At 45.9% G+C, this 19,206-nt stretch overlaps 1 protein-coding gene across 1 annotated transcript; it reads left to right on the top strand.

Moving 5' to 3' along the window:
• Window positions 1-41: 41 nt before the first annotated feature.
• On the top strand, window positions 42-19,203 carry TSPAN6 (tetraspanin 6). Its single transcript, XM_079962472.1, has 8 exons — window positions 42-240; window positions 4,947-5,135; window positions 6,361-6,435; window positions 7,895-7,993; window positions 9,779-9,934; window positions 11,405-11,488; window positions 14,983-15,085; window positions 17,021-19,203. Exons 1-7 carry the CDS (start codon window positions 154-156, stop codon window positions 15,049-15,051), a joined length of 759 nt encoding a protein of 252 aa, XP_079818598.1. The 5' UTR covers window positions 42-153; the 3' UTR covers window positions 15,052-15,085; window positions 17,021-19,203.
• Window positions 19,204-19,206: the final 3 nt, after the last annotated feature.

Consider the following 19,206-nt stretch of genomic DNA (forward strand, 5'->3'; position numbering starts at 1 on the left):
ACGAGGATTCGGGAGCTTCCGGAAATGCTCGCCTATTTCCATCTGCGCAAGCGTCAGAGAGAGTCGGAGTCCAGCTGCTCCGCTGTGCGTGGCGGGTTTGAGCGAGCGAAGAAGCGGCGCCATCGCAGGTCTGCCGGTCTATCTAGGTCGGTCATGGCGTCCCCGTCGCGGAGGCTGCAGACCAAGCCGGTCATCACTTGCCTCAAGAGCATCTTGCTCATCTACAGCTTCGTGTTCTGGGTGAGCCCTCTCGGGAGGAAAACCCCACCCCGAAGCCCACCCCGCTATTGGGCGCCCCACTGAACAATGGGTCCTTGCAGCTCACCCTTCTCCAACCCCATAGACAGCAATGGGGCACGCTGCTCGTCCTGTCCTGGGGGGGCAGCACTGCATCTTACACGCCCCCTTCCTATTCCCATAGGCAACAGGTGGGTAAACGCTCTCCCTCCTGAGACACCCCCACGCTACAACCTCAAACTCACCCGCCCACCCCCTCGCTGCTGACCCCACTTGCTGTTCCTGTGTATAGCATGATGTATCGTCTCCTGCTGGCCCTACAGAGAACAATGACCCCCCCCGGCACTCCAGTCTCTCCCGTCCCATTCAGTGTTATAGAACAGATGGCAGGCCCCCCCCCCCCGTCTCTCCCCCTTCTGGCAACCTTATAGACAACCGCAGGGCAGGCTGGTTCCATATGCATTTGTGTAAGGGCGGAATGGGCCGGGGGGCGGGCGGCGTAATTGCAAGTTTTGAAAACTTTGTAACACTGCGTTTAAGGTTGTTCTAACCTGCCCTGGGATCTTAGGGTGAAGGGAGGGCAATAAATTTAAAGAATAGGGATACTAATAAGGATGATGTAATCCTGTCCTATGCATTGAGTATAATGGGAGCATAGAGTTTTCTCTTCCGCTCTGCAAATAGATAGGAGTCTATCCATACAGAGCTGCCTCCAGCCACATTTTCCCCACATTTTTCTCTTCCTAGAACACTGTAGGACAGAAAATGCTTGGCTTGCACCTCTTTATCCCAAAGAGGACAGAGCCCTTATAGACGTATAAAGCATTTCGCTATAATTCTTTAATATATCACCTCACTCTCTCTTACACCTTCCCCAGTTTCCCTTTGGAAATAACTACTGCTCTCTCCTCCTTCCCCTATGGTTCCCCTAACCTTATATGAGCAGCAACATACAACAAACACTCCTTGATTTCTCCTAGAGACCCCCAAATGAAGGGTGGCTCTCCAGATACTGCTGTTCTCCAACTTCCACCATCTTTGACCATTGGCTTTGCTGGCTGGTGCTGATGGGATTTGGAGTCCAAGCATCACCTGGAGGACCACTGGTTAGTCACCTCTGTTGTAGAGAAGAATGGGGCACAGTTCCAGCCCTACAAAGGTTTTAAGGTATATTTGTGTAATTCTATCCTCCCCTCCAAACAATGACCTTCCCTATAGTTGATAACTGTACACCCGGCCCCTCCCTTCCTTTACAGTGCCTCTGAACCTGTAGGAAGAGAAATGAGACAAACACCCTGATCTGCATCTCATTACTCCATAGAGAATAATGGGGCAGGGCCACTGTCCCCTATAGCTCCAATCTCAGCTCATCCCACAGACTCTTTTCACCTGTAGGAAGAGACATACTCTTCGCAGCCTCCACTCTTGTTTCTAGTGATCCAGTAAAGAACAATACAGTATGGAAAATCCATCTTAGAAAGGTTTGTCGCCCTAGGAATATTCTCTCCCTCCAGGCCCACTGAGAAGAACTATGCAGAAGTCAACTCTGCATGGACTTAGTTGGGGTGGGTGTGGGTGGGGAGAATGGCACCCCCCCCAGCTTGTTCCAGCAGTCTGAACCTCACATTGTAGGAAAGAGCCTCTATCTCTCATAAGCCTTCAGTGATATAATAACAAATCCCAATTTTCCAGCTCCACTCCTGGCGGTGGTGGCAGCTTAGCAGTGTGAGCATTGCACCCGTGTCTGTGGCACAGATGGCATAATGTGTGCTGGTGCGCTGATGTGCTTTTCTGTGCTAGAAAACCCTGTGGCAATTGGTTCTCTCTTTCCCTTTGCTCATTTTTTTTTTAATTTGCCCTTTTTGCTTTGTTGGCTTTTTTTGGTTAGTAGCAAATAACATGTGGAATGCACTCTGTAATCCTGTCCTTTCCTTTCATCACTGCTGCTTCAGGCTTCTGAATCAGGTGAGTGTGGTTTTCTCAAGGAGCAGAGCCACTTTTCTCCTTGAGGCATGCAGGTTCTGTACCCTCTCTCTCTCTCTCCTCTCTCAAAAATAATTACAGGTTTTTATTTTGGTGCAAAGGAATAAAAAGACACTTTTAAGTAAATAATGCAGAAAAGATAAAACAAGACCAATTCTCCATGGTTCTGGTACAATACTAGATAAGCTTCTGTTTTAACGAAAGTGAATTTTGCAAGCCCACATAGAGTCATAGAATTGTAGAGTTGGAAGGGGCCCCAGGGGTCATCTAGTCCAACCCCCTGCAATGCAGAAATTGCATGGAAGGAGGAAAAACACCCACCCACTGTCTATAATGCAGTGGTCTGAGGATTTATAGCCCAGGCTATATTTGAACATCCTGCATATAAAAGTCAATTTTGTGTATCTGGACATTTGGATGCTTGATTTATATGCTTGAATTAAGATGTATTCTGAATGTGATCTGATGAGGGTTTTGGCTTTCACTTTTCCCCTCTGTGTTTCTTTTTTTCCTTTGTAAAACTTCTTATAAAAATAAGTTTCTAATTTTAACAGATTGGGCTGCAAAGTTAATTACTATTTTTCTTTTACTACCGCACATCCTGTGGAGAAAACGATATAGAGGGCAAGTTTCATGTTGACGTAACAGGGATGGATCAAAATAAAAATCATGTTCAAACATCATTTCTGAGTGCAAATGAAATGGTCTTGCTGCGGTGGCCTGAGAAACAGTCCTCGGTTTGCCTCGCTGCTTCAAAAAACAGGCAATGGGAGAAAACCTTATGACAGGGGAAACAAATTCCCTCAGGTTACATACCTTTGGAATCCAGTCTGTGTTTATACATTGCTATGGGAGCTTGAAAGACTTGAGCGGAACCAGCTTACACAGGTGTTTCTAGACTTGTAGCTTTGTTTTCTTCTGAGACCACAGAGAGCTCAGTGGTAACTCACCATATCCTTTTCACACAGAAAGTCTCAGGTTCAGTTGCCACCATCTCCAGTTTATTCAAATTATGTTTAAAATGTTTATTAGCTGCTCTTTATCTAAAGATTCCAAGGCTGCGTACAAAGATGTGAATAAAACTATCTGTAACAGCGTATAAATAATACTATATAAGAGCTAGCAAATAGACTTAAAAAATAAAGAGAAGGCAAAACCCCAACTAAAACATCACCTCAAATAAAGCGACAATCAATAAGCTCTTAAAACTGGTGCTACGACAAAGGATTTGGTTCCAGGTGACTTGAAAGGCCTCTGCTGGAAAACCTATGCCAGTCATAGTATAGTTTTCCAAATAGGTGAAAAAACGCCGGCTCCCTTGGCCTGAAAGCGAGATGAGCGCTGCAACCCCATAGTCGCCTTTGACTGGACTTAACCGTCCAGGGGTCCTTTACCCTTTTTTACCTAGTTTAGGGACGCAAGTGGCGCTGTGGTCTAAACCACTGAGCCTCTTGGGCTTGGCAATCGGAAGGTTGGAGGTTCGAATCCCTATGATGGAGTGAGCTCCTGTTGCTCTTTCCCAGCTCCTGCCAACCTAGCAGTTCGAAAGCACACAGGGCCAAGTAGATAAATTGGTACCACTGCAGTGGGAAGGTAAATGGCATTTCCATGCGCTCTGGTTTCCATCATGGTGTTTCCATTGCACCAGAAGCATCTTAGTCAAGCTGGCCACATGACCTGGAAAGCTGTCAGTGGACAAACGCTGGCTCCCTCGGCCTGAAAGCGAGATGGGCACCTCAACCCCATAGTTGCCTTTGACTGGACTTAATGGTCCAGGGGTCCTTTACCTTTTTTTACCTAGTTTTCCAGATAGTCTGGCTTGGTAAAAGGTAAGAATGAGAAACCTGTGACCCTTCAGATGATGTTGGACTCAGCCATCAGCCCAAGCCAACATAACCAATGGTCAGGGATTATGGGAGTTGCAGTCGAGAACATTCTGGACACATAAGGTTTTCTTTCTGGGTCTCTTCCTAGTGATGTTGCTTATTGCATGCCATCATCAAGTGGGGTGGGGGACACCTGCCAGTCTTGTTCTGTGGAAAATGGGATGGACGTTGACATGGACATTGACAAGTGGTGGGACTTGCCTGGTTAAGCTACTGTGAATTTAGTTGCTCATTTTCATGCTTAGATCACAGGAAGGGGCTAAGGGTGAGGAAAGAGTAGATTTCTTCCTAGCTCTTCTGTGTCTGCTTATGGGGCAGAATGGGGATTCATTGAGGCCCCACCTGCACTCTGCATTTAAAGCAGTTTCATACCGCCGTAAACAAGTCATGGCTTCCCCCAAAGAATTCTTGGAAGTGTAATTTGTTAAGGATACAGTGGGAAGACCCTTATTCCCCTCACAGAGCTGCAGTTCCCAAAGTTTGCTGGGAACTGCTCGACCACTCTGGAAATTGTAGTTCTTTGAGGGGAATGGGAGATGCCCTAAATCTCAACACCCTTAACAAACAACAATTTGGTGGGAAGCCATGCCGTTTAAAGTGGTACAGTACTGCTTTAAATGGATAGCGCAGATGGGGTCTTGGCATGAATCCCGGTATCGCTTGCTGATCATTAGGATGAATTAGCACATTGCAAAGGTGTGGACCTTTGCTTCATGCATTGCCAGTTCTTTGTTAACTGGCTGTTAAAAAGTAAAATGTGTCTACAGAAACTTTTTACAAGTGGCTCATTGTGGCTAATGGAGTCCTTCCCTCCCTCCCGCCCGCCCCCTCTCCTCCTAGTTCTCTGGCATCGTCCTTCTGGCAGTCGGCATCTGGGGGAAGGTAGGCCTGGAGGTGTATTTCTCCCTGTTAAATGAGAAGGCTACGAACGTCCCCTATGTCCTCATTGGCACCGGCACAGTTGTCGTCCTTCTAGGCACCTTTGGTTGTTTCGCGACATGTCGGGGAAGCACATGGATGCTGAAATTGGTAAGTAGCAGGGGGCACGAGGTTGCAGCACCTGCCTTGAAACTCACAGGATCCCTCCAACTGTGCCATTTGGTGATAACTGCTATATCTCCCCATTCACCCATTTGAATTTTTTTTAATGGCGTTTTGCATGCTGTGGCTGTTTTCTGTCTCCACTATTGGTGGTCCTATGCCTCTGAATACCAGTTGCTGGTAGGGAAGAGCGCTGTTATGCTCAGGTCCCAGCAGATATATCTGCTGACATTCTACATATAGTAGTCAGCAGAATGAAAACAATCCTCTTGTTTTATTTTGGTCACATATACAAACGTAGATTCCTCAGTCCTCCAGTGCGGATGCTATTTGAAAACTTAATATGCAATTACATTGCTTTCAGAAGGGCATGCGGAATCTTGGCTAGGAATGGTCCTCCTTATTGAGATGCTGTTGCTGTCAAGAACAGGTGTTCCAAAATATTTCCATGTCTTACTGGGAATTTTTGTCCAAATGCCTATCGCCTTTCTGTATTCTACCCAGGTCACCATCTCTGGACCTGAATGGGCCTTTCCTAGTGGTAGTTCCCCATTTGTGAAATGCTCTCTTCAGGGAAGCATCACTGTCTGTTTTAACATTTCTATTTACCTGGGCATATTTTTTAAACTGGGAAGGTAGTTATGTTAACAGCCTCATTGTGCTGATCCTTTAAGTGGGGTGGGTAGGACTTGTTCTTTTAAAACATACTCTCTGATGAGTGTTTTCATTGACTGCTGTTTTTAATCTGATTTTAATGTCTTTGCCATTTTATTTTTTACTGGGTAAGTCGCTCTGAGGCACTTGAGTGCAGAAATGCAATGAATAAATTAAATAAATCTCAATGGCAGAGCACATTTTGAAAACATCATCTAGTGTTGCTTTGCCCAGCCACTAGAGACTGGCTGTTCCAAATGGCCTTTCTTGGGTTTATCAGTATTCCAGCAGCTTCAGCTACCATAATGTATACCACCTCATGCAATTTTTGTTTTTACTCAGGGTAATCCAGCTGCTGTCTTTATCTAGATAACTAAACAGAGGAGAAGTTTAACACAAACTCTTGACTTGTGCTGCAGCCTTCCACCCAAATGCGGAGTTACAGAACTCTCCTTGCACAATTTTGCCATGTACCGGTGGTGTAGATTCTCTGTGTAAATCATATGGCAGTAGCAGGGTTGTAACTTTGCTGGTCTTGATCCTTCCTTTCTGTCCACAGTATGCCATGTTCTTAACTCTCATCTTCCTTGTTGTGCTTGTGGCTGCCATTGTGGGCTTCGTCTTCCGACATGAGGTGAGTTGGTGTTGCTTTGTTTTGTTTTTTTCCTTATCAGTGGGATTGGTCAATACGGAATTGCTCTTTCCCCCTTCTTGCTTCATGCCGGTGACCATAACTTGCTTTAACTGAAAACAGGGTCTGTGCCATTGAGGTCAGTGTAACCCCCTAGACCAGCCTTCCTCAGCCTTGTGCCCTCTATAGACAGTGGAGGCTGGTTCATTGGGTTAACCGGGGCACTGCGGTACTGATGCTCCCTCTGGCCTCAGCTTCCCCCACCTTCCTGCCTTCTTACTTACAGCCAGTCCAGGGGATGGGGAATGACACAGCTTTCTTGTCTTTAGTCTTGGTGTGGTCCTTGTAGAACTCGGATGAAGAATGGGGTCAAGAATAGAATTGGTTGACTCGGCTGTTGTAGGCTCTGGCTCCAAGTCCTGTTGGGCTTCCTGCAAGATGAAGGAGTCTCAGATTGCCTGGGAAGGAACCTGGGGAAGAGGAGACTTAAGGAGCTATGGGAAGGCAGGGATCTTCAGTCCTTTCAGCTGTGTCCTTGGGGCAAGATGTACTAGGAAGAGTTGCTGCGCTCACTAGGCCTGGCCTCTTGAGGTGTTTTGCTTCTTTGAATAAAGATAGTTAACTTTCTGACACCGTGTGAGTTATTGCTGGCTTGCTCCTGAAAAATGCTTTTCATCCCTATCCACTGGTCATATTGCCATCCAAAACATCTGGAGGGCACTAGGTTGGGGAAAGATGCTCTGCGTACCTAAGGAATGACATTTGTAGAAATGTTCCAAGCACGAACAACATTCAGCCATGGAGCAAGGAGTCTATTTTAACTGAATTTCATAGCAGAAGGTGCTTCTTTTTTTAAAAAAAACAGAAAGAAAACCTGACTAACAAGGACTACTTTGGAGTTCTTTGAATAAGGCTTTTCATATGGAAATGGATATGTAGGTGCTGTACCCGAAAGGTCATAACACAGGTGAACCTCTGGCCCTTCAGCAAGAGGTTGCTGAACCATTGGCCATGGCTGAGGGGTGTTGTAGCTCAGCAACATCTGGAGGGCCAAAGATTTGCCACATCTGCCATAGTGCATGTTTTGGAGGAGCGCCATCTCAGAACAGACACCTCTCCTCACTAGTGAAGTGTGGAATGGTGGGTAAGAGTATTGGACTGCAACCTGGGAGACTAGGGTTAAATCGCCACTCAGCCAGGGTTGTCATGAGGGTAAAATGGGGAATGGATGAAACTATATGTGCCACCTTGAGCTCCTTGGAGGAAAAGTGGGATATAGATATATAATTATAAGTGTAAGAGGAACTGCCTCTTCTTAGGGGTCTCCAACCACTGCACATGAATGGAGTGTACTTTTTCACTTAAAACTTGATTGATTTATTCCTGTGCAAAATGAACACCAGATTGACTAATATTTCCTTAATTAGGTCATGGCCTCTCTCTCTCTGCATTTTCTCCTCAGATTAAAGACAGCTTTAAGAATAACTTTGAAGCTGCCATGAAGTCCTACGATGGGACCAAAGATGAACGCAGCAAAGCGGTTGATACCATTCAGAGCACAGTGAGCATTCACCTCTCTTTTTTCAACTGGCCTAAATCTGGCATATTCAGTATACTGGCCTAAACTTGGTATATTATGCATGCTCTTCTCTTTGTGGAGGTCCCAGCAGTTAAAAAGGAGCCTGTTCTACAAAGTGGGGTGCAGAGGAAGAAAGAGAACAAAAATGCCTGTCGCAGAGACCCCCTGTGTTATCTTCCTTTGCCTGATGTCCCCCCTCATGCTTGCAAGACGTATCCCATGTCCTAAACACAGTTGGAGGTGGAGCTGTTGCTGTTTCTGCCTCAGCAGGTGTTCTGTGCGAAAGGCAAATCTTCAGCTTACAAAGCCCAAACCCTAGGCAGCAGTAGTGACATCATGGCTCGGGTAGAGTCCGCCCCCCCCCCAAAGAGGGTTTGGTTCTCCTCTTTGCTGCCCTGCTTGAAGAAGTCATCCCTACTCTATGCCAGGGCTGAGGAACCTTTTTTTTTTTTTTACATCGAGGACCACACTCCCTAGGACAAAGAATGGGAACTTGCATCCCTCCAGATGTTGTAGGGCTCTTGATTCCCATCAACCCCAGGGCTAGCAGCATGGCTAGGAGTCAGGGATGATGGGAGCTGGAGTCCAGCAACATCTGGAAGGGTCACAGTTTCTGCTTCCCTGCCCTAGCAGGTGCAATTTCTTGAGGGATGGAGTCAGAAGTGAACGGGACCAGAGCCAAAGAGAATGGAGCTACATTTTATTTCTTTCTTGGCTTACATGCTGCATAGGAAGGAAAATATATCTTCCTTCCTTTCATGCACAGGATTGCAGTAGGCTGTGGGTTTGGAGCTGCACAGTGGGATCAGGACCAAAGACAAGATAGTTTATCCATTTATACCAGGGATGGAAACCTCCAGATATTGCTTGTTTCCAGCTCTCATCATCCCTGATGGTTGGTTGTGGTGGCAGGGGCTGATGGGAGATGGAGTCCACAACATCTGGAGAGTTATAGGTCCCTCTGTCCTGAAGCTATATATTTTATTTCTTCCCGCGAAGAAATTCATGTCAGCATGGGGTGTTAGTGAAAGACAGCAGAGCAGAAAAGAGTTAGACTGCTGAAAGATGCAGAATTCCAACCAGACTGGATTTTTGTAAAAAATGGTTATTATTTTATTTGTAGAAGTTCAATACAGTTTAGCATAATGCAAATCTAAGCCATTTATGCTAAAACAATAAAAATGCAACGATATTCAGTAATCTTTTCTAAAAACAAGGTTTAAAAAAGCCCAAAAGTGTCAGACTATGTAAAAATTGAAGTCCAAAAGGGCTCAAGGACAAAACAAATTTTTAAGAGGCGTTAAAGGACTTATTTGAGGAAATGCATTCCAAAGTGGAACAAGCAGCTGGGAGGGTCTCCTGGGAAGATTTTAAAGATCAGCTTGGCCTGTCTAGGGGAGGTGGTCTGCTAAAGTTGCCCCCTGGCAAATCATTTGTTTGGTGGGTGAACATGTGGAGATCATCAGAAGCAGTCACGTGTGTGTGTAGCTGTGCAGATTGGGGTGAAAGGGTATTTTGGTTTTATTTCAGAGGAATGTGGGACTGGAGTATGCTAGCCAAATGGTGTCATTCATTATATGTGGCCTCCTGTGGGTGGGATGTCTTGGAAATGCCTTTTTTAAAAATAATAAATATGGGTGTTTTTTTAGCTTTTAAATTTATGTTGGCTTTAATATATGTTTGTAATAGGCTTTGAGTTACTTTTTGTTATAACCACCCCCCCCCTAAATAATAATAATTATCTGCCATCCCTCTTGTCCTATACAGTTGCACTGCTGCGGTGTCTCGGACTACACCGACTGGAATCGAACTGCCTATTATAAACAGAAAGGGATTCCTATGAGCTGCTGCAAGTCTCTGGGGAATTGCACGATAGACGATTTGAAGAATCCAGCAATAGCAAAGGGGAAGGTGTATGAGCATGTAAGCCAACACAAAGCTGTCTCCCTCCGTGTGGCTTGGAAGAAGGGGCTTACATGGAGGTGCAGGTTACAGCAACAGCCAAGGCGACATTTTTCCACCTTCGCAGTTGGTCCCTTACCTTTCCCGCCCCGACCTGGCCACAGTGATCCATGCGACGGTCACTTCCAGGCTTGACTACTGTAATTCGCTCTACGCGGGGCTGCCCTTGAAGCTATCCCAGAAACTCCAGTGGGTGCAGAATGCTGCAGCGAGGCTCCTCACAGGGTCTCTGCCATGGGAGCATATTCACCCAGTGCTTTTCCAGTTGCACTGGCTCCCGGTGGAGTACAGGGGCAGATATAAGGTGCTGGTTTTGACCTTTAAAGCCCTTCACGGCCTAGGACCCTCGTACCTATGGGACTGCCTCTCCTGGTATGCCCCACAGAGGACCTTAAGGTCCATAAATAGCAACACCCTAGAGGTCCCGGGCCCTAAGGAAGTTAGATTAGCCTCAACCAGAGCCAGGGCCTTCTCAACACTAGCTCTGGCTTGGTGGAACGCTCTGTCTCATGAGACCAGGGCCCTGTGGGATCTGATTTCTTTCCGCAGGGCCTGTAAGACAGAGTTGTTCCGCCTGGCCTTTGGCTTAGAATCAGTTTGATTCCCTCCTCCCCTTTCTTTTTCCTTTCTCCTCCTGTGAAGAGGCTGCATCCTAATGTTTTTAATGTAGTATTTTAATTTTTTTAAAATTGTATTTTAATCAACTTGTTTTTATTATTGGTTGTTAGCTGCCCTGAGCCCGGTCTTGGCTGGGGAGGGCGGGGTATAAATAAATTATCATCATCATCATCATCATTATTATTATTATTATTATTATTAACAGGCCAGGAGGAGCTGCTGTAATAACGAAGCTTTAGCCTCTGGCAAGAAAGAAGAACCCAGACTTCTCTAGAGATAGTGTAGGACTGCAGACAAGAAATAGGGAAATAATTGCCTGCGGACACGCATTTCTCTTTGTGGGGAAGAAATGAAACACACATGCTAATTATTGTGTTTAATTCCACATCCCTTAAGTAGAAACTGCAGACTTAACGTCTGTGACCTATGGGATGTGACAGCGAGAAGCAGGCCAGTGTGGTGCAGCAGCTGAGGTTATTTCAAGGCCATCAGAGCTGTTTTGAATCCCTTCCCCTACGATGTTCCACTGTTTGGTATGGCTGATAAGGGGATATAGTCTTCCTGCCGTAAACAGGGAGCAATAGTTTGTTTTAAATTACACCGCAATAAAGGACCTGTATTGAGGTCAAAAACATTAATATTGACACAGCCTCTGTCAGTTCAGTGGACATCCTGCTGTGAAGTCCTTTGCTAACTTAAGATGCTTGGATCCTTTGAGGGCTGTAAGTGCTTCCTGTTTTTCATGAGTAGGAGTTGCCTGGTAGCTTGAATAACCATGTTACCCCCCCTCTCTCCCCCGCTTCCCGTTTGTAGGGTTGTTTCAGGCTGGTGATACAGACAATGGACTCCAAAATGGGCATTGTAGCAGGGATCTCCTTTGGCGTTGCTTGCTTCCAGGTAAAGTTTTTGATAGTGGTTCAGCTGACCCTCTTCTGCCCTAATAGACTTGAATTCATTCTCGCCCCACCCTGCTGGGCCTTTTGATCCTTCTTATCATTATATAAAGCACACATACAGCACCCTTCAGAAGTGTGGAGTCAGATGGCAAATCTGGAGGCAGCCAGCTGATAATACCTTCCATTCCCCCCCCCCCCCTTCACATAACTCAGACTGTTCGCTCCATGCCAGGAAACATACGAACATACTGTGTGTGGCCAGGTTGCCACTCACAGCATGGACATGTGGGTGGCATGCACCAGCCTGATCTTTCCAACATGCTGACAACATGAAAATAGCAGTGTTAAGTGGTGCCAAATCCTGCTGGGAGCTTGGATACTTAGGACTCAAAAACACCTGTCTAGAGCAGCTATAAGCAAGAGTTTTAGCAACCCAGGCATAGCACAGTCCAGCTTAAAACACTTTGCATGGCGGGAAATGAGCCACAGCTCTTCACTTATGTGAAGCAGTGGGTCACAGAGATAAAATGCCTCAGAATTGTAGCCCAGTGAGGGGAATGGGCATCTCCTAACAACTCTCAGCACCCTTAACAAACTACAGTCCCCAGTAAGCCTCTGAGCAGCTGATGTCAAACTCTTGAGTGGTCTGCCATTCATGTAGTGATGTGGTCCAGCCCTGCTTAGCATCAGTGGTGCTGGATACTCTTCCTGTTTTCCTTTGCTAGGTACTAAGCTGGCACATCAGCAAAGAGTATTAGAAGACAAGAGCCCACGAAAAACTATGGGCACCATCTCTTACTGTGCTATCATGTTAGCCCAGCTATGTGACTCATTGCAACATTTGTTCTCTCTGCTTTAGATGGGCTGAAAGTAATTTATGGGGAGCTTTTGCTCTTTGGGTGCAAAATGACTGCAAAATTATATCTGCAGGGCTGCCAGTCATGCCTACCCAGATGTCCACATGTTTTTAGTAGATTTGGGTTTTGCCCATCAGGTTTCTTCTGCTGAAAGATTATATTTCTGCAAATCTTGGGTTGATGCATCGCTTCTGCATAGCCAGAATGGCTCTGTTCTACTTCCCCTGTCAGAGGCATGATGTCCCTGAATATCAGTTGCTTGGAATCTCAGGTGGGCAGAGTGTTGTCCTCAGGTCCTAGTTGCAGGCTTTCCGCAGGCATCTGGTCAGCCTTTGTGAGAACAGGAAGCTGGACTAGATGATGCAGCAGGTCCTTTGTGCCTACATTCTTCTCTATCAGTGGTCCCATGTTGGCTATAACATTGTTAGCACCCACTTAGCTGTGTTTGCTCTTAGTCAGTGGTGTCCAAACTTTTTTCAAGGAGGGCCAGATTTGATGAAGTGAAGGGCCATGAGGGCCAACCAAAGATGTTAACCTTTTTTTAGGATTGAAGTTGTTGAGGTTTTTTTTAGTATTTTACCCCAGGGGCCAGATTAAACCAACCAACAGGCCGGATTAGACCCCCGAAACGTACTTCGGACATCTGCTCTTAGTGTTCAAATACTATAGTTTTTCCAAGGATCTTTCTCAATCCAAGACTCAATTGGACACTTCCTGTTTTCCTGTTCCTTTTCCATCGCCTTTGGCAACATTGCTAACAAGTCACAATACCATAAATGTGTGGCCTTTCCCCCTCTATAATGTTTCAGAAAAGGTTCTGCCTCGGGCACAGATATAGAAAATACAGTGTCTGTCTCTTCTGGTCTGACCGCTTTTGCACTGTCAGGAAATGAAGAGGTCACCTTGAGAGAAAGCTTCTCGGGTGCTCTGTTTCCATGCAAGTGGGTATACTTGGATCATCAGCGAAATACAATTGTAAGTTTTTTAAAAAAATATTTGAGGAACTCTTCAATGAAATTAGCTCTTGCGCATCCTGCAATGTTAAGAGTATTTCGATTCAGATTGCAGCAGGCTGAGCCAGTCCGTATGAGGCGGTAGAATTTTCTACTTCAGCTAGGATGCTGTTTTTCAAAATGCTCTCCTAAGTTTTTTTTAAAAAGTCTTTGTCCCCAATGTGACAGAGTACAACCTTCATCAGAGACACTTCTCCATGTGCCTCACCCAAGGGAGATATGGAGGAGGCCTGCATGAGAAGTGTTTTTCCCCCCCAGTGGTAGCTCCTGTCTGTTGAATGCAGCCCCAGGAAAACATGCCTGGCATCATCATCATCATCAGTTTTTACATGCTAGGCTAAGACATCTTTATTTATCCAGAATTTTGGTGCTTGTTTAGCCTCATGTGCCTTTCATAATTTGGGTGAAGTGGGGGTAGGACTTGCTTTTCTTAGTGCATTATTGGACAAGCATTTTAGGAATTTTGTATTGTACATTTTTAATTTATTTTATCTGCCTGTACTTTCTGTTGTTGTTAAGCCACTTCAGGCTGGAGTCATCTAAATGGTTGCACTAGCGGGAGCCAGCACGGGTCCTGCTAGCATGCTGGGGCTTTCCTCCTTCTCCTCTCCCTCCAACCTCCCAAAATCAGCTCTGGGAGGTCGGGAGAACCCCAGAACCATGTGGGGGCGGAGAGGGGAGACCATTCCACCAAGCAAGCAGACAGGCTTGTCCTGATGGAGCAATCTCCTTAGCTTCGAATCCAGCCTTTGGTATAAAAGCAACTAACAGATGCAATAAATCATAGCAGTAATAACGATGGTGTGCTGGCTTTTTAGAGCTGGGCAATATTTTTTTACACGGGAGAGTTTTCAAGAACATGACATGCCCCCTCTCAATCTTTTTTATGTGCTACTGTCATCAACTTCCAGGGGACTGGCCGATAGATGAAAATGGCATTTTTATCGTTGGTAAACATCGCCTGTTCCCTCTTGTTTCATTTAATACCTTGTACTGTATCACTATGCTGTACACTAAGGTTACAAGTGTTGGCTGAAAAGCTGGATGTGAATCGGGGTGCAGGAAACTGCAGCCCTCTAGGTGTTGCAGGACTTCAGCTTTTATCGTCCCTGACATGCTATCTGGTGCTGATAAGAGATGCAATCCAATGAAATATACAGACCGCAGGTTCCCCACCTCCTATAAAGGAATAAATACCAGGATTTTGCCCCCTTACCATGGCGCCAGGTGCTGAAGCGCTCTTAGCATCTGGCTTCCATGCTCCTTGCAGCCAAGAAAGTTCAATTACATAAACAGGCAAAGATAACCATATAATCTCCATGAAATGCATGAAATGGTAGATTATGCATGGTGTGTGGGCTGACAAGTGAGGACACCAAGAATTCCTTTTCATATTAAGATATTTTCCCTTATCTACACCAAAGGTTGAACAAAATAGGTTGTTGGGGACTTCTTTCATTTTTGAAACCTCACCCCACTTTTAGCTTATACAAGCAGCTGCTGGTTCCATTCGATTTGGGCTTTCGCCACAGCAGCTGGCAAAGGGCTGGAGCTCTCGGCTGTGGAATGTCAAGCATTTAACTTGTCACTGTCCGGCTAACTCTGCCTCTTCCTTCTCTTTTCAGCTGGGGGGAATTGTCCTTGCCTGTTGCCTGTCCCGGTCCATCACAAATAATCAGTACGAGATGGTTTAACCAGCAAGCCTGCAGGCTTGCAACTCACTACAAGGTATGAGCCTCTTTGCTGTGATGCCGTCCTCGCTGCATCTTGCCTTATTTGCTGCCCGGCACTTTACTTGCAGTGCTGTGTGCATCTTGCGAGTTCATGCAGCTGTAGATTTTGACACAGTATTGCGTGCTCCCAAAAACCTTAGCTTCCATTTAATTTTTTTAAAGCAAGTTTCTAGTCCTTATGGGGGGTGAAGCTAGGCTAGAAACTGCTTTTGTGATGCTTGGTGAAAACTAGGACCGAGAGCTAGGAAGGTTTCAAAAGGTTTAAGGGCTCCAGGTTTCATAGGGTCTTTAGTGCTCTCCTAAATCAGCAGAAGAGAATATGTAGGTTAAGCAGTTCAGTAGCTGAAGTTCCCACTGGACAGCCTAGGTAGTCCTTCTGCATATGAGCAGCCTTATACAAACTGAAACTACTGGTCCTGTGATCCCGGTGCAATGGGCTTCCTATGCCACAGAGGGCCTTCTTTAGTGAAACGCATTTTTCATACTCAGTACTGCACAGCTTCACTTCGCAACATAAATGCATCTTGCGCTTGTGATTTCTGCATTTGCCAAAGCCCCACAAATGCAATGTCCCTGTGTAAACCTGTGGTGCAGCATCTCAAAAAGCATATTGTAGAGCTGGCAGAAGTGTTAAAAAAAAGAGCAATCAAAATAATCAGGGGCTGGAGCAACATTCCTATGAGGAAAGGTTACAAATTTTGGAACTTTTTAAACTTCAGGAAAAAGGGAGATGATGCAGGTGCATAGAATTATGCATTGTGTATAGAGAAAGTGTGGGACGCGGGTAGCGCTGTGGGTTAAACCACAGAGCCTAGGACTTGCCGATCAGAAGGTCGGCGGTTCGAATCCCCGCGACAGGGTGAGCTCCCGTTGCTCGGTCCCAGCTCCTGCCAGCCTAGCAGTTTGAAAGCACGTCAGGTGCAAGTAGATAAATAGGTACAGCTCCAGCGGGAAGGTAAATGGCATTTCCATGCACTGCTCTGGTTCACCAGAAGCGGCTTAGTCATGCTGGCCACATGACCCAGAAGCTGTACGCCGGCTACTTCGGCCAGTAAAGCGAGATGAGCGCCGCAACCCCAGAGTCATCCGCGACTGGACCTAATGGTCAGGGGTCCCTTTACCTTTACAAGTGGCTAGAGGATCTTTTCTCTCTTGCTCTCTTACAATACTAGAACTTGGAGGGTATCCATTGATATCCACTGAATGATTCAGTGGAAGTGCTTATTTACACATTGCATGGTTAATACTATGGGATTCACCCCCATGAGAAGTGGTGCATTTTCAGGCAAATGCATGGGAAATAGGTCAGCTACTAGCCACAGCAAGTCCCTGCGTGCCAGCCATTAGGGAACAACATCCAGAGAGGACCATTACTTCCCTGCCCTGGTCCTGTGACTCTTGGAAAGCATCTGGCTGACTCCTGTGGGAAACTGGAAGGTCTAAACAAACCTCTGGCCTGATGGGCTCTTCCATATGCTCATGACTATGATGGATGCAGCTTAGAAACATAGGGTTGTATCCAATGTTGTACTCAGAGTAGACCCATTAAGATGCATGAACATGGCACATTTAGGTCCATTAATTTCAGTTGGCTCTACTCTGAGTAGAACGTAGCTGGATGCAACCCATGACAATATAGGAAAGTGCCTTATCACACAGTTGGCCTATCTAGCTCAGTAGTCTGCACTGGTTGGCAGCTGCTCTTCAGGATTTAGGACAGGAGTCTCGCCCAGCCCTACCTAGAGATGTTGGGGATTTGAACCTGAGACCTTCTGCATGAAGATACTCTACTAATGAGCTATGACCCACCCCCAGTTTGAACAAGACTGTACCATGTTGTTGTTTTTACTGCAAAAGACTAACTCTGGAATCTCAACCCTGCAAGTTCTAATCTGTCCCCCCCCTTTTTTTTTTCATTCTTTGCTTTCAGAATTTTGGGACACTTTATAGTAAGTTATACATAGTTTTGGGAACCCACTCCTTGGCAGGCTCAAGCTACTGAAATCCTGTTTGATCAGACTGCTCTCGACCTGTTCACTGGAGAGGACCGGATGTCACAAGAGGTGTTACTCTGCTTTATGATGATGTTGTTTGTGCTATTCTGAAGGAGTGCTGTAAGGGACAATTTGTGTAGGGTAGATGGTTAACACAGCTCCTCTAGGCAGGGGTGCTGGCTGGCTGGCAGACTTACTGCATGGCCCCAGCTGGGCTGTGCATTGTGGAATTTGCCTTCCTCTGTAGCTTGCAAATTCTTGAGCACACTAGCTTTAAGAAAGGGTGGGTTGGGGGAGAGGGTTTCTGGTAGAGCTGTCCATGGAGTTAAGAAAGCTTAGTTGCCTAGTCATCCACATTTAAAATTCTGTTCCTTCAAATATACATTATTTTAAAACTCCTATTGATGTAAGCGCGATAACTTAGAATTTCAGAAAGAAGCCCTTTCCTTCAGCTTGTTTCATTTCCCTATGGCAGAAACAACCAGAACCAAAGTAGCCTGAGAAAAAACAACACTAACTTCCATTACTTCACAGCCCCTCCAGTTATGTCTTCCTAAATTTAAGGCTGGACTGCTGTCATGTGTTTAGGTAGGCTGCTCTTGCTGACAACTTAGAGGCTTCAGCCAGTGCAAAATGCTGAGACCCTGCTCTCTGAAGGAGGTTTTTCATGTGGAGCACACGATAACCAGTGCTTCAGTGCCTTTGCCAGCTCCTTGTTGGCTTCTGAGACCAGTAGAAGACGCTGGTTAAGAACACTAATTCCCTAATAGCCTGAGCCCCGCTTACATCAGAGACTACCTCCCCTCCTCTCTTTAAGACCACCCCCACCTTACCTTTTAAGATCAACCAGCAATGTTCTCTTAAGTATACTGCATACTGTATCAGGTTGGCCGTGCCGGGCACAGAGCTGCTCTTAGTGTTTGAATTCTCTTCCTTTGATATTTGCCAAAGCCCCAGTCTGTGTGTCTTCTGGAAAGGCTGTGAAACGGTTGGTTGACCCTAATAAATATTTTATTGGAAGCGGTCTGAGTGCCCTCTCCAAGATCCTAGCTTTTGATGGTCAAGGTAGGGTATAAGGAGTGCATGGTTAGATACTCTTAAGATGGAAATAGGATGGGCTAGAAGTCCACCGGGTGCTTTGCCTCGCAGTCTGCCCATGGCTCTGCCATTTGGTTTTGGATGTCGTAGTGAAGCAAAGCAGCTGATGTAACACTAAGACCACATTTGCACAGCTCAGATGAATTGACTCTTAAGGCTGCACTCCTAAACTCCTTTACCATGGAGCAGTTCCCAGCGGGGCTAAACCTCTGAGGAGCCATAGCATAGGATTGCAGTGTAAAGATGCCTGAAGTCCTGCATTTTTCCTGGGAATCAAAAGTGAGGAGGGAGCCGAAGCATCTGTTGGAAAAAGGAGCACCTGGTCTTTCTTCAGTGGTTTTTCTTGGTTGCCAGGGAAGGAGCTACTCTTCCCCTCTTCCAAGACTGCTTCTTGCCAACCATTCCTCCCCGAATATCTCCAAATGGTGTACCTCGTTTGCTCATGTGAACACGGCCAAAATAACGTATTCTGCTGAGTGCTAGTTCTCGGTAGGGTTTTTCACAACTGCTTTCTTTCTTTGGAAAGCAACCTCCTAGCTTTATAAGCACATAAAATGCCTTGGCGAAGGTAGCAGCCCTTGCTTGTTCACTTCAGCTTCTTCTCTGCCTCATTCTCCCTTTCCCTGAAATTGGAGCCAGGAGCAGCAAAAAAGGGAATTGCGTGTGGGTGTGTGCCTGTTGAAATAAGCACAGCCTTTTCAGCCTACCTCCTCATCCTACCCTGAATTATTTTTTCCCTGACTTGAGATTTTGATACAGCATTTTTTTTTTATGTATTTTGTTAAAGCTTTGTAAAATTGGGCTAGAGTGATCTTTTTTTTTTTTGGTGTGTGTGTGTGCGTGGATGGACTGCGAGGCTCTGCAGGAGGATACCTTTAGCCTTCGCAGTCCCCGCCCTGCTGGGTTCGGTATGATTTCCATCATCAGTATTACACGACACTTTGGACACATGTTGTTGTTTTTGTATTAAATGGGAAATCCTTCTTGTCTTGAAAGCAGAATAAACAATTGCATACTTCCATTC

Source organism: Podarcis cretensis, assembly GCF_951804945.1.
Source record: "Podarcis cretensis genome assembly, chromosome: Z".
NCBI classification, from domain to species: Eukaryota; Metazoa; Chordata; class Lepidosauria; order Squamata; family Lacertidae; genus Podarcis; species Podarcis cretensis.

Bases quoted from the DNA above. Each gene is read 5' to 3' on its own strand.
- TSPAN6 (XM_079962472.1), top strand. From the start codon at position 154: ATGGCGTCCCCGTCGCGGAGGCTGCAGACCAAGCCGGTCATCACTTGC. The intron at 241-4,946 runs GTGAGCCCTCTC...CTCTCCTCCTAG, and splicing joins TCTACAGCTTCGTGTTCTGG to TTCTCTGGCATCGTCCTTCT. The intron at 5,136-6,360 runs GTAAGTAGCAGG...TTCTGTCCACAG, and splicing joins GCACATGGATGCTGAAATTG to TATGCCATGTTCTTAACTCT.